At 46.6% G+C, this 15,647-nt stretch overlaps 1 protein-coding gene across 6 annotated transcripts in view; it reads left to right on the top strand.

Annotated features, from left to right (window-relative positions):
• tcf7 (transcription factor 7) overlaps positions 1 to 15,647 on the top strand; it is a 265,368-nt gene that overhangs the window by 213,904 nt on the left and 35,817 nt on the right. For all 6 annotated transcript variants that reach the window (XM_038795900.1, XM_038795899.1, XM_038795905.1 and 3 more), the window contains one exon: positions 2,177 to 2,299. In XM_038795900.1, coding sequence (XP_038651828.1) covers positions 2,177 to 2,299 — 123 coding nt within the window. The remainder of the gene's footprint in view (positions 1 to 2,176; positions 2,300 to 15,647) is intronic.

Genomic DNA, 15,647 nt, shown 5'->3' with positions numbered 1-15,647 from the left:
CCTTTTATTGTTTGTTGTCAAATCTCCAATGAGGTGATGATGAAAATCTATAGAATCCCTACAGAGTAGACGGAGGCCATTTGTCCCATCAGGTCTGCACTGACCCTCCAAAAGAGCATCTCCCTAGGCCCACTCCCCCACCCTATCCCTGTAACCTACCGAACCTGCACATCTTTGGACACTAAGGGGCAATTTAGTATGGCCAATACATCTAACCTGCACATCTTTCGAAAACCATGTTCATTTGATGAACATTGTGTGTATAAATGTTTGGCTTATGTGTGCCTCCCCAATGATAGATTAACTTGCTTGTGCTTATATCCAGGCTGACACATAAAGAACAGCTGCTATGGTACGGTATTGACAAACGATTGCCCCTTGGCAAAGTATCCCAATATGAATTTGTATCCTCGGGAGAAGAAAGAAAATTGGAATGACAGAAAAACAGTTTAAATATTTCTTTAAAGAAAATAATGTTCTTTATGCTTTTTCTTGGTAAAATTACCTCATGGCTCCTCCAAGAGTTGCCTTTATTTCAAGTATAGCTGAACTGATACAAAAGCAGAGTACCTCAAAAGTTGGAAATCTTAGATACACGTAAAAAATATTTCAGTGGAGAGTGAACCAGAATTAACATTTCAAGTTGATGATCTTTTATCATAAGTGGGAAAAGTTAGAGATATCATAGGTTTTATGCCAAGTACAAAGGCAGGAGAGAAGCTTTGGGGGGAAAAGAACAAAAGATCTATGATAGGGTGGAAGACGGGAGAGATTAAGTGACAAAAGAGCAGGCATCATCAAGGCCTCCAAGACTTAAATATAAATGAACAAAAGTTGTTTTAATTTTTCATCTATTTATTATAAATGGTACTCCTCATTGGTTTCTTAATTATCACCAAACTTTCCACCAGGATTCACTGTAACTTTCTTGATTGCTTTATTTTTCAATGATGTGCTTTTGTCTGGGATTCTTAAGGTTATGAATTAGGGGGAAAGATGAGGGTTCCACTCAGTCACTATGGAAAGTGTGCGTGTGGTTGGGATGGGTGTCCAACACTGAATTTCATTTCTGAAGTCTGGTTCTGTGACCATTGGAATTAACCATATCCAACGTGCCAATTTATGTTGGCATCAGTTCTGAGACTGTTTTAGCTGCTCTGTGGTACTACATAAAGCGACCCTGGTTCGATTAGTCCTCTTGACCTGACAGATCTTAACTAAAATTTGTGAATTCCTGCGCATGAAGAAAATGCCTTAAGGCAGAAATTGTGAGATGCTGCTGTTGGTACAAAGGGTTAGAAATTCATACAGCAAAATATTTAGTCATCTATTGTAAAATATTTATTCAATTTATTTATGATTCAACATTGGACGGTATTACATCAGCCTTGTGCTTTACACCATATTCAGTATTAACATTCAGTTCTATCAAAGTCAGTGCGGGTTGGAGAAGGGGACGATGGGCTGGCTATGTGATGCCACTCATTTGCACAACCGTCCAAAATGATCTTCTTCCCCCAAGCCTCATTAGACATGAAGGCAGAATGCCAAATTTGGGTTATTATGTTGTGCTTCTATTTCTACCCATGTTTATCAACGATCTGTACCAGCAACAAAGCCTCACAACTTCTACCCCAATTTGCTTTCCTGAATTGTTTTTCAGTTTTTCCCCTCCTCTAAAGTCACTGACTCATATGGGACTACAGCTCCATGGCTGCCAACCCCTCCCAAGTGACCATTCTTCACATTTTAATCCAGGCTTGAGTGTTGAAAGGCTATTGAATTGTAAGGGGGGGGGGAGGGGGAGAAGCATCATATCCCACCATTTTCAAGCAGGAATCACCTGATCGCAAATGGAAGCAGGGAGCTTGGTTGTTAGTTTAACCCCTTCCTACCTTTGTGACTGACACTCATAATCAGTTAACTCAGCACAGGCCATGGATTGAATGTGGTCCAGTTAAGTATTGATGCACTCAGCCGCTTTATTTCTGAAGTGTCATTCCACTTCAGCCTTATTGACACCGTTTGGGAACTTTAATTCATTTGCCCATGTGTGCCAGGTCTATTCACACACACTTCGAATAGCAAATTAAAAGACAATTCTGGCATCCTGAGTTGCGCAAAGTTATCGTCATTGTGGAAGATATAACACGAAAATAATTTTGTTTGTTTGCAGGTTTCCCCATCCTCTGGTGCTAGGCCCTCCAGGCATGCACTCTACAGGGATCCCCCATCCTGCCATTGTGAGTGCTTCTGGCAAACCGGACATGAATCAGTATGACAATGGACTGAGATCCATGTAAGTAATGAGGCTGAAAATATGTAGCACTGCTTACATGTGCATATGTGGGAAGCAATGATTGCTTTTGTTTGTTTGTGTAGTCCTAGCATTTACTGAAACGTGAACATTGTCTGACAACTGAATTATTAGAACTGGAGTTACATCCCTATGAAAAAAACAGCAGATGATTTAATGGTGGCCAGCAGAGAAAGAATGAAAGCCAACTTTTGCTAAAACAATCACAATACTCAGAGATCTATACTTGTAATCCTAACCAAAATTTGTGACTTCCTGTGCCTGAAAAAAGTACCTTAAGGCAGAAATTGTGAGATTCTGCTGTTGATACAAAGGGTGAGAAATTCATACAGCAAAATGTTGAGTTATCTATTGTAAAATATTTGTCAATCCATATAAAATATTGTCAATACATGTCAATCGGAAGCAAAAGACAAAATTGGGCACGTGCCCGATTTGTGGCCTAAGCTTCCTCTGGGCTACATTTGCCCTGTTCCACAAAACCAATCTACTTGCCAACTTTTCCAAAATGGCAGGAAATAGGTGATGTTCTACAAACGTGAGCATTTTTTAGGGGTTAGTTTCATTAGACTTTCTTGGAACAACGGTAAGGACATCACATTACTATCACAACATTCTTTCTCTTGCATTATAGTATTTTATGCAAAATCATTCTGTGATATATGTGGTAGTCACCATTGATGTATATATTAGGTGATTTGTGGTAAGGCCCTGTACTACAGGTACGGGGGTAGTTCCCTGCCTGCTGGCTCCGCCCAGTAGGCGGAGTATAAATATGTGTGCTCCCCGTACAGCGCAGCCATTTCGCCAGCTGCTGTAAGAGGCCACACATCTTAGTGTATTAAAGCCTCGATTGCATTCAACTCTCGTCTTTGTGTAATTGATCGTGCATCAATTTAATACACTAAAGTTTTCAGAAGATGGACCTCCGCATCAAGCCAGATCGCCTGCAGCTGGATCCACAATCAGGCTATGCCAAAAGGGACTTTGAACATTGGCTAGCCTGTTTCGAAGCTTACATCAGATCTACACCAGACCCTATCCCGGCAGCTCAGAAGATTCAGATCCTCCACACGCAGCTGAGCTCCAACGTCTTTCTGCTTATCCAGGACGCGCTGACCTACGACGGCGCCATGGCGCTACTGAAAGAAAACGACGCTCAGCGGACTAACACGCTTTATGCCAGACACATCCTCTCTACTCAGAGTCAACTCCCTGGTGAGTTAGTAGAAGATTTCTGGCGTGCTCTAATCTCCCTAGTCAGAGACTGTGACTGTCAGAACGTCACGGCCACGGAACACTCGAACTTGCTTATGAGGGACGCTTTTGTTAGGGGGATAAGGTCAGATTACATCCGCCAGCGCCTTTTAGAAGGGGCCACGCTCAACCTCGCAGCAACCAAAAAGCTTGCGCTCTCACTGACAATCGCCTCGTGCAACATCCAGGCCTACACCCCCGGCTGAGCGGCCCCCTCCTATGCATCGTGGACTCCGCAGGCGGCCGCCCCAACGGGGACCCCACTCAGCCAACCCCACGCCTGTGCTGCGCGCCCGCCAACCAACCCTGGGGGCCCCAGATGTTACTTCTGTGGGCAGCCAAAACACCCCCGACAATGCTGCCCGGCCCATAGCGCCCTTTGTAAGACCTGCAGCAAGAAGGGGCACTTCTCTGCGGTGGGCCAGGCCCGCTCAGTCGCTGCTATTGTTCCGACCCCCCCCCCCATCATACAGCCAGTGGGCGCCGCCATCCTCCCCTCCTCGGACCACGCATGGCCAGTGGGCGCCACCATCTTCCCCTCCTCGGACCACGTGCGGCCCGTGGGCGCCGCCCTCTTGTCCTCCCCAGGAGCATCAAGCGCCGCCATCTTGTCTTCCCCACGACATGTGTGGCCCATGGGCGCCGCCATCGTACCAGGACCCATGCCTCCCGGGCACCCCATCGTCTGCCACCATCGACGACCAGCCGCATCATGCCTCAGTCACGATTGACCAGTCTCACCCATACAACCTAGCAACCACCTCTACAAACGTGAAAATCGATGGGCACAAGATCTCCTGTCTGCTGGACTCCGGGAGCACCGAGAGCTTCATTCATCCTGATACGGTAAGGCGCTGCTCCCTCGCGGTACATCCCGCCAATCAGAGAATCTCCCTGGCCTCCGGGTCCCACTCCGTGGTAATCCGGGAGTACTGGATAGTCACTCTCACTGTCCAGGGCGTGGAGTTTACCGGCTTCGGCCTCTACGTCCTCCCCAACCTCTGCGCTGCCTTACTACTCGGCCTGGACTTCCAGAGCAACCTCCAGAGCCTAACATTGAAATTCGGCGGGCCCCTACCACCCCTGACTGTGTGCGGCATCGCGACCCTAAAGGCCGACCCACCTTCCCTATTTGCAAACTTAACCCCAGATTGCAAACCTGTCGCCACCAGGAGCAGACGGTACAGCGCCCAGGACAGGACCTTCATCAGGTCTGAAGTCCAGCGACTGCTTCGGGAAGGCATCATCGAGGCCAGCAACAGCCCCTGGAGAGCCCAAGTGGTACTGGTGAAAACTGGGGAGAAACACAGAATGGTCGTGGACTGCAGACAGACCATCAATAGGTACACGCAGCTCGATGCGTACCCCCTCCCACGCATATCTAATCTGGTCAATCAGATTGCACAGTACCGGGTCTTCTCAACTGTGGACCTAAAATCCGTCTACCACCAGCTCCCCACCCGTAAGGTGGACCACCCATACACTGCCTTCGAGGCAGATGGCCGTTTCTACCACTTTCTCAGGGTTCCCTTTGGCGTCACCAACGGGGTCTCGGTTTTCCAACGGGAAATGGACCGAATGGTCGACTGGTACGTGCTGCTGGCCACCTTCCTGTACCTTGGCGATGTCACCATCTGTGGCCACAATCAGCAGGACCATGACGGCAACCGTGCCAAGTTTCACCGCACCACCACTCTCCTCAACCTAACTTACAACAAGGAGAAGTGTATGTTCAGCACGAACCGCTTAGCCATCCTCGGCTATGTGGTCCAGAACAGAGTTCTGGGGCCCGGTCCCGACCGCATGCGCCCCATCATGGAACTCCCCCACCCCCACTGCCCCAAGGCCCTCAAACATTCCCTGGGGTTCTTTTCTTACTACGCCCAGTGGGTCCCAAATTATGCGGACAAGGCACGCCCACTCATTCAATCCACTCTTTTTCCCCTAACAGCCGAGGCTCACGAGGCCTTCAACCGTATTAAGGCCGACATCGCCAAGGCCGCAATGCACGCAGTCGATGAGACGTTACCATTTCAAGTCGAGAGTGACGCATTAGACGTCGCTCTAGCCATCACCCTCAACCAGGCGGGCAGACCCGTGGCATTCTTTTCCCGCACCCTCCATGCCTCCGAAATTCGGCACTCCTCCGTCGAAAAGGAGGCTCAAGCCATCGTTGAAGCTGTGCGGCATTGGAGGCATTACTTGGCTAGCAGAAGATTCACTCTCCTTACTGACCAACGGTCAGTAGCTTTCATGTTTAACAACACACAGTGGGGCAAGATCAAAAACAATAAAATCTTGAGGTGGAGGATCGAGCTCTCCACCTACAATTACGAGATTTTGTATCACCCCGGTAAGCTCAACGAGCCCCCCGATGCCCTATCCCGAGGTACATGTGCCAGCGCACAAGTGGACCGACTCCGGACTCTGCACGACAATCTTTGTCACCCACGAGTCACATGTTTATACCACTTCATCAAGGCCCGCAATCTTCCCTACTCCGTCGAGGAAGTCAGGGCAATCACTGGAGACTGCCAGGTCTGTGCGGAGTGCAAACCGCACTTCTACCAGCCAGACCGTGTGCGCCTGGTGAAAGCCTCCCGCCTTTTTGAACACCTCAGCATGGACTTCAAAGGGACCCTCCCCTCCACCGACCAAAGCACGTACGTGTGTGGTCGATGAATATTCCAGATTTCCCTTTGCCGTCCCATGCCCCGACATGACGTTTGCCACCGTCATCAAAGCCCTCAACACCATCTTTGCTCTGTTCGGCTTCCCCGCCTACGTCCACAGCGAGAGGGGATCCTCATTCATGAGCGATGAACTGCGTCAATTCCTGCTCAACAAGGGTATCGCCTCGAGCAGTACGACCAGCTATAACCCCTGGGGAAACGGGCAGGTGGAGAGGGAGAATGGGACGGTCTGGAGGGCCGTCCAGCTGGCCCTACAGTCCTGATGTCTCCCGGCCTCCCGCTGGCAGGAGGTCCTCCCCGACTCACTCCACTCCATTCGGTCGCTTCTATGTACTGCGACTAATGACACACCCCATGAACGACTCTTTGCCTTCCCCAGGAAGTCAACCTCCGGGGTGTCGCTCCCGGCTTGGCTTGCAGCTCCAGGACCCGTACTCCTCCGTAAGCACATACGACTCCACAAGGCGGATCCGTTGGTTGAAAGGGTACAGCTACCCTACGCCAACCCGCAGTACGCCTACGTAGCGTACCCCGACGGCCGCCAAGATACTGTCTCCCTCAGGGACCTGGCACCAGCAGGTTCCACACACACACACACCCCTCCAGCCCGGCACCACCCTCCCCTTCACCGGCGCACCCAGCCGCAACCCCCGCCCCAGGACAATCCGTAGTCCCCCTGCCCATGCCCGAGGATGATGAGGATTTCAGCACGCTCCTGGAGTCACCGAGGACCAGACTGACACCGGAATCGCCACCACCACTGCGGCGCTCCCAGCGGCAGATCAAGGCTCCGGACCGACTGAACCTGTAACTTGATCGGAACTCTTGAAACATCATCCTTCTGTATAATTCTCCTCCACCCCGCTGGACTCAATTTTTTTTCTCTCTGTATTTTAAAACATGTACTTGTATATAGTTCTCCTCCACCCCGCTGGACTCAATTTTTTTTCTCTCTGCATTTTAAAACATGTACTTGTATATAGTTCTCCTCCACCCCGCTGGACTCAATTTTTTTTCTCTCTGCATTTTAAAACATGTACTTGTATATAGTTCTCCACCACCCTGCCGGACTCAATTTTAACAGGGGGTGAATGTGGTAGTCACCACTGATGTATATATTAGGTGATTTGTGGTAAGGCCCTGTACTACAGGTACGGGGGTAGTTCCCTGCCTGCTGGCTCCGCCCAGTAGGTGGAGTATAAATATGTGTGCTCCCCGTACAGCAGCCATTTTGCCAGCTGCTGTAGGAGGCCACACATCTTAGTGTATTCAACTCTCGTCTTTGAGTAATTGCTCATGCATCAATATATTTTTTTTAAACCTTCACCTTCATACAAGGGGTAGGATTTTCCAGTCCCCAACCACGTGTTTCTCGGTGGAGTACCGTTCACTGGTGGTGAGATTCTCACTTCCTGCCATTTGTTAATGGGATTTCCCATTAAAACCACCCCGTGCCGCCGGGAAACCCACGGGCAGCGGGAAAAGAGAGTCCCAACGACTGGAGAATTCCGGCCAAGGTCTTTCCCCAATTGTTTGTAAACATAATATGATGAGATAATTCATGTCACAGTGTCACTGCAATTCAATTTGCTTTATTATCCAGGCATAAATTCATTTAAGGTACATGTTTGCTCATTGAAAACTTACATATAAATGAATGATGACAATAAAATAAAGAAAATTACCCTGTCACAGAGATCTAACTTTAATTAAAATATGTATTGCAAAGTATTCCAATACATAACGATAATCAGTCAGAGTCCCACTATGGGTGCATCCCCTTGTCCATACAGAGAGGGGCAACAACGAGTTCAGGAGTTGATTGTTCTGCATCTGAGGGATTGTAGCCGTTTCCGTGAACTCAATCAGGAGTCTTGAGGTGATTCTCATTGTTCTTTTTAATAAACATTTTATTGAGGTAAGCTTTTGTATTATAACAACAACACAATAATCAATGTAAATGAAACTATAAACATAGTGCAAAAGCCGTCTCCCTCCCTTACAGGTCCCACCTTTATTAACCCCCAACTCTAAGCTAAACTAACCCCCACCCACCCCTTCTGCTGACGTGAAGAAGTTGACGAACGGTTGCCACCTCCGGGCGAACCCTAACATTGACCCTCTCAAGGCAAACTTGATTTTCTCCAAACAGAGAAAGCTGGCCATGTCCGATAGCCAGGTCTCCGACTTTGGGGGCTTTGAGTCCCTCCAAGCTAATAGTATCCGTCTCCGGGCTACTAGGGACGCAAAGGCCGGAACGTCTGCCTCTTTCGCCTCCTGGATTCCTGGGTCTTCCGACACCCCGAAAATTGCCACCTCTGCACTCAGTGCCACCCTTGTTTTTAACACCGTGGACATGACATCTGCAAACCCCTGCCAAAATCCCCTAAGCTTCGGACTTGCCCAGAACATGTGGACATGGTTTGCTGGTCCTCCCGCACATTTTGCACACCTGTCTTCCACCCCAAAAAATCTGCTCATCCGGGTCACTGTCATGTGAGCCCGGTGAACGACCTTAAATTGCATCAGGCACATGTTGTGGACGCGTTGATAATACTCAATGCGTCTGCCCATAGACCATCCTCTATCTCTCCTCCCAGCTCCTCCTCCCACTTGCACTTCAGTTCCTTGGTCTGCGTCTCCTCTGACCCCAAAAGTTCCTTGTAAATGTCCGAGACGCTCCCTTCTCCTACCCACCCTCTGGAAACTACCCTGTCCTGAATCCCCCTTAGCGGTAGGAGCGGGAAGGTTGACAACCTGAATTTGTTCCCCCTCGCCAACCCAAACTTCTCCTCCAGCGCCCTCAGACTCGGAAAGCTCCCCTCTATAAACATATCCCCCATCCTCTTAATCCCTGCCCTCCGCCATATCCAGAAGCCCCCATCCATACTTCCCGGGGCAAACCGGTGATTATTACAGATTGGGGACCAGACCGATTCTCCCTCCGCTCCCACATGTCTCCTCCATTGCCCCCAGACTCTCAGGGTCGCCACCACCACGGGGCTGGTGGAGTAGCGTGCCAGCAGGAACGGCAGAGGCACAGTTACCAACGCCCCCAAACTGGTGCCCTTGCATGAAGCCACCTCCATTCGCTCCCATGCCGACCCCTCCACCACCACCCACTTCCTGATCATGGCTATATTCGCCACCCAGTAATAGTTACTAAAAATTTGGCAACGCCAGCCCGCCCTCTCCCCCACTCCGCTCAACCATTACTTTACCCGTTTAAAAAAGGACCGCGGAATAAAGATGGGGAGACATTGAAACATGAACAGGAATCACGGGAGGACCGTCATCTTCACCGTCTGCACCCTCCCAGCTAATGACAACGTGAGCGCGCCCCATCTCTGAAAATCGTCCTTCATTTGATCTACTAGCCGGGCCAAATTTAATTTATGCAGCCAGTCCCATTCCCGCGCCACTTGAATGCCTAGGTACCTAAAGCTTCCCCCTACTAATCTAAACGGCAGCTGTGATTCTCATTGTTGATGACACTTGTTGCTTTTGCCAAAATTCTTCGGGAACAGATTTTATGCAGAAACATCCACTCAATACCCTTTCTCCCTGGTTCAATAATCAATTTACCCTTGAACAGTCAACTTTCCGAAGTCAACAATGACAGGAGAGACATCCAAAAATGAACAATCTCTCAACTATAGCTGGTCACGAGAGTTTCATGATTTTAAGATCCACATGGGCCGAATAGCCTCCTTCTGCACTGTAAATTCCATGATTAAAATTTCCTGAGGTTGTATAATCGCGTATGTCCTTTGGTGATCACATCTGTGGGGAGACGGTGGCGTAGTAGTATTGTCACTGGACTAGTAATTCAGAGACCTAGGGTAATGCTCTGGGGACGTTGGTTCAAATCCCACCACGGTTGGTAATGAAATTTGAACTCAATAAAATATCTGGTATTAAAAAGTCAAATGAAACCATTGGATAAAAGCAAATTACTGTGGATGCTGGAATCTGAAACCAAAGAGACCTTGGAGGAACCTTGAAACCATTGTCGATTGTCGGGAAAATCCATCTGGTTCACTAACATCCTTTAGGGCAGCACGGTAGCATTGTGGTTAGCACAATTGCTTCACAGCTCCAAGGTCCCAGGTTCGATTCCCGGCTTAGATCACTGTCTGTGCAGAGTCTGCACATTCTCCCCGTGTGTGCGTGGGTTTCTTCCGGGTGCTCCGGTTTCCTCCCACAGTCCAAAGATGTGCGGGTTAGGTGGATTGGCCATGCTAAATTGCTCTTAGTGTCCAAAAATTGTCCTTAGTGTTGGGTGGGGTTTCTGGGTTATGGGGATAGGGGGGAGGTGTGGACCTTGGGTAGGGTGCTCTTTCCAAGAGCCAGTGCAGACTTCATGGGCCGAATGGCCTCCTTCTGCACTGTAAATTCTATTTAAAAAATCTGCCGACCTTACCTGGTCTGGCCTACATGTGACTCCAGACCCACAGCAATGTGGTTGACTCTTAACTGCCCCTTCAATTAGGGATGTCATAGAATCATAGATCTATGTTCCATGAACAAAAATAAACACTGTTCCCTTTTGATACCTAGATGCCTGTAGTTAGTAACTATTTCAATGAATCCTCATGGGAACAATATTATTAACTGGCTTTTTCCTAAAGCCTTGAACGCGTTATTTCACCTTGGTTTTTTTTCAGTTTATGAGAATTGTTGTCACACCATTTTACAAACTTTTCTGAGTTCCTATCAATTCTTTTATTATTCCTTACGAGACCAACAAGTAACTTATCACCAGCATACTTCAAGAGCATAATGTTCTTGGACTCTGATCGACAATCATTCATATAGAGAATGCAAAGTAAAGGTGACAGTACACAGCCTTAATGAAATCCAGTATTCAATAAACATGGGTCCCAGGTAATCCTGTAAATTAACACCCCTTGGGACCTGTTATGAAGGAACTCACAGATCCAAAGTAGAAGAGTAGGATTGATATCAAGGTTTTTTAATTTTTCAATATTTTGAATGGTTACATGGTACTGAAAGCTGAAGAGCAATCGACAAAGGTAGAGCGAGCATAGTTGCCGAATTTACCCATGTGCTTTTGGATTGGAATGTTCTTCGTACCAGGAACATTAATGTGACATAACCGACACAAACTCTTCTAGTTCTTCTTATACAATAAAAAAAGGTTCCCATACGCTCTATCATAACAACATTGCCTCTTATGAAGTTCACAAAAAGTGAACCATGCTATTCAGATTGAATGCATTTTCTTCCTTTTTCTTGCTCCTCTCTTGTAAGTGATGACTCATGCTGAGATCTGGTTCCACACGTAATGGCAACCCTCCAGTGCCTTGCCCAAGCAGCGATTACGAACATGGTAGCCCAGCCAATAATATCGGAAAATCATTTAACTTGGAGGCTCGTCATTTAATCACTGAATAAAAACACGCACACACTTGCTGCAGGGGCACTGGAGAGCAAAGAAAAAGAAAGACTTGCATTTATATACACTTTTCATGGCCATTGGACGTCTCAAAGCGCTTTACAGCCAGTGAAGTACATATGAAGTATAGTCACTTACTGTAATGTAGTAATGAAGAGAGTAAGCCATAGCTGATTCTCTCCCTGCATTGAGACCAACTGTGGAACCTCTCGCTGCCAACTGGGCTGAAATCAGCTAACTCAGCATAAACCAGGGATCAATTGGGAGATCTTTTGGTTTGTATGACTCTGTAATAGGTGGTAATTCTATTCAGCAGGGCATCAAGGGAGTTTAACAGACTGAATTCCTATGGACAACACATTTTCAGTGGGAGGGAGACCAAGGCTTTAAATTATACACTTAAGGAAATTACATATTTAAGTTATGTATGTATGAGGGAAATCTGATTCCCAGTGCTAATGTGCATCATGAGGACAGACAGAAGATAAGGATGATTTTGATTTAATTTAGAGTCACAGGAAAGTGCGAACCTGGAAATAATTATCCTTTTGGCTCTATGGAATGTTAAAGCAACTGTTACTTATAAATTACATAATTAAAGAGCTATGTTATTTTTGGCACAGTATGAATCAGCCTCCAATTTGAGATAGAAGTTACAAACAGATGCAACATATTAAACAGACAATATTCCTTTATGACTAGAATTAAGTCTCAATAGCCAACATTCTCCATCTTTAAATATCCGGGTATTAATGTGCAGTTAATCAAAGAAAATGGTAGTTGTGGTCTGGTGTATAAAGTCTACCCTTTCCATCATTTACGGGGGCCATTTTGTTTGCCATATTGGGGAGATTTTCTGGGACGGAGACAGATTCAGTCCTGAGAATAGGAAGCTCCATTGGCTTGCTTCAAATGGCAGCTGCTGTATTTGAACCTTAGCGAATCATGTGACAACAGTAGCAGAAGCATTTGTTGTGCTGTTTAATGATTTTTAGAAGAATTATAGCAGCAATCATGATCATCTATGCAATGAAGTCATTGTTGGCATTCATGCTTTCTCTCAGGACTTTCAATGAATGTTTCTCAGAGAAAGGAGGTTTTAACAACTGGACTAAGTCTAGGAACCAAAATCTGCCCCTTTTAACTTGTCTTGGGTTGGATGGTGTGTTACGAATTACGTTCAAGTACTATATAATGTTGTGGAGATTATGTGAGATGTTTACTCTGTTCTCCTGTTTTTTCTGAAGAATGATAAATATTAGTGGACAGATTATTGCTATAAACTGCAAAACTACAGACAGACCTGGCTCCCCCCATTAATTATATCATCTATATCCCACTAAGATGTCACATGACGTGCTTAGCTAGCACTAAATGCAACCCCTCATAAATTATCTTCTCTCCAGGGAATCTCCAGCAGTCATAACAATAGCCTATTAGCCCTCTATATGTAAACAAGTAAATGCTCATAATAAATCGCAACCTCACCTTTTATGACTTCTTAATTACAGCTTTAACAGACACACACTGGATACCGTAACCTAGGTTCTTTACTCATATCACTGCAAAAAATATACTTCAACTCAGGCCTTTAATAACATTACTGCCACAAATATGAAATATAATACAATTCCGACATTCATCACACAAGGTGGTTTCCTGAGTCCCTTCATTGTAGTCGGGTCTTCCTTGAGCTGGCAGTGTTTTTGTCTCTGTTGAGGCAGTGCTGCTTATTCCCCTAGTATCCTCTTAGTAATGGCGTACAGTGCTTGTCTATGCCTGACGTTGTTTGATTGATCCGGACATTCCTCCCTTATGGGGTTTCTTCTCCTTATCTGGGTTAGCAGCATGCTGTTGCAGGTCCTGATTTGGTCTATTAGGTTACGGGGGGGTTCCCTTATTAGGGGTGGGGGGAGGGATAAGATGGAAATGTTAGGAAGGCAGGGTGTGATAGGGTGTTGGTATCTGGAGGTTGGTTTCTTGTGGTGTCTGTTCATGTTGATGTGTTGGTCTTCTGATATTTTCATGTATATATGTAAAAAGCTTTGAATAAAAATTTTTTTTTAATGTTTGGGATGTTCCTTCTTAGCCAAGAGATTATGAGAGGCTGAGTGAAGTTCAAATGAGCAGCCTTTTCTCTTATTTGTCTTATGGTGAGGGGCGTGTGTCAGAGAGTCACGGGCTTATGGTTGTGTGCTGATCTATTTTATCCTGAGACCCTCTGCTCCTGGTAGTTTTCCTTTTTTATCCTGACTCGGTTAGTTAGGTGGGCGGCACGGACCGCACTGACTATAATCCGGACCTTTCGTACGAATATTTGCTGGTCCTCTGTATAAATATGTGGAATGATGATCATTCTATACAGTGCCCGAGGTTGGGGTTATGTTGCATCTTGTGCTATATATTAAATATCCTTTTAGAACTGGGGTTCTCGCGAATTTTCTTTGGTTTTTTTTTTCGATTTGGGTTTTGGTGGGGTTAAAGAATCCTTGATTGGCTCCTGCAGGAGTACAGGATGGTCTGGTATCTAAAGAGAAGAGGCTGCAGTGTGTCATTGGTGCCTCTGCTGTTGGTGGAGTTGAAAGCGATATGTACTGGTGTGCCTCCGAACATGGCACAATGATCTTATGCCGAATTCTCATGGTCATTGTGGGCAGTCGCCGCGTGGGAAGGTGTTCACCATTTTACCATGTTTTCAAGGCCTTACCCTCCTCTCTCTTGTTCTCTAGTAATATGTAGAGAGCCATTAAGTAGAGTTTATCGATTTATTGTTTGCTTCCTTCCTCCTCTGCATATTATTTTTTTCTTCCAATTAAGGGGCAATTTAGTGTGGCTAACCCACCTAACCTGCACATCTTTTTGGGTTGTGGGGGTGAGACCCACACAGACACGGGGAGAATGTGCAAACGCCACATGGACGGTGACCTGGGGCCGGGATCAAACCCGGGTCCTCGGTGCTGTGAAGGAGCAGTGCTTACCACTTGGCCAGTGCACCGCACTTTCCTCCTCTGTATCCATGTACGTTGAGACATTTTTGCTGTGCTGACCTATTCCAGTGGTCCTGTTGTGATATTTGATCAAATGGAAACACTTCAATAAAAATACTTTTAAAAACATGCTTTGTGGCCTGGAGAGGAATTTGCAGTTTATGGTGTTCCCATGTGTCTGTTGCCCTCATTCTTCTCAGCCATAGAGGCCAAGGGTGTGGAAATGCTGTCGAAGGAGGGTTGGCTGGTTGCTGCAGTGTGTCTTGTATCGTACATACTGCTGCCACTGTGTATTCGTGGAGGTAGTGAATGGGGTTCCAATAAATGACTTCTTTGTCCTGGATGGTGTTGAGCCTCTTGAGTGTTGTTGGCACTGCACTCATCCAGGCATGTTACAGTGTCCTGTCTCTCGGATGGAATCCCGAGGCAATTTTAACAGCCTGTTGGCCAGCTGAAACACCATGATTCCTTCTGCCTCTCCTCTGGGCCTTTCAGGACATGTATAGGTCTCTGTGATCCCCTGATCATCCCTTCTCATCTGCAAACACCTGCCAAACCATATCTGTGTTATCTGGAACACCTGAACTACAGCAGCCAGCAGGTGGGCCACTGACTGGCCCAGAAACAGGCTCGGCGCCCCACGGACCCCTAGGTGGGAAGTTTCAATGGTTTCTCCTGGCTTTCCGTGCCTGATTTAAAATCTACCCTTGCATGTCAAAAACTGCAGAAGATTTTCCTATTTGGTGCTTTCATCATAGTCAGAGTTACATCATCTTGTTTACAAAGCTAGTAAAGCACTTTTTTCAATCCTTAGGAATGATACACAGCCTCATTGCAATCTTGAAATTATGTTTCTTTTCAAATATACAGCCTATATCTGTAATTTAACATGTTCTGGTTGGTTTGAACGAACTCAATAACAGAATGCCTGTGTCACCATCCCTGATAGTCAAACATCTGCAATTGTACTCGTT

Source organism: Scyliorhinus canicula, chromosome 4 (assembly GCF_902713615.1).
Source record: "Scyliorhinus canicula chromosome 4, sScyCan1.1, whole genome shotgun sequence".
In the NCBI taxonomy this organism is placed as follows: Eukaryota; Metazoa; Chordata; class Chondrichthyes; order Carcharhiniformes; family Scyliorhinidae; genus Scyliorhinus; species Scyliorhinus canicula.
The sequence above is the reverse complement of the archived record's forward strand: the minus strand, read 5'-3'. Positions and strand labels throughout refer to the sequence as shown.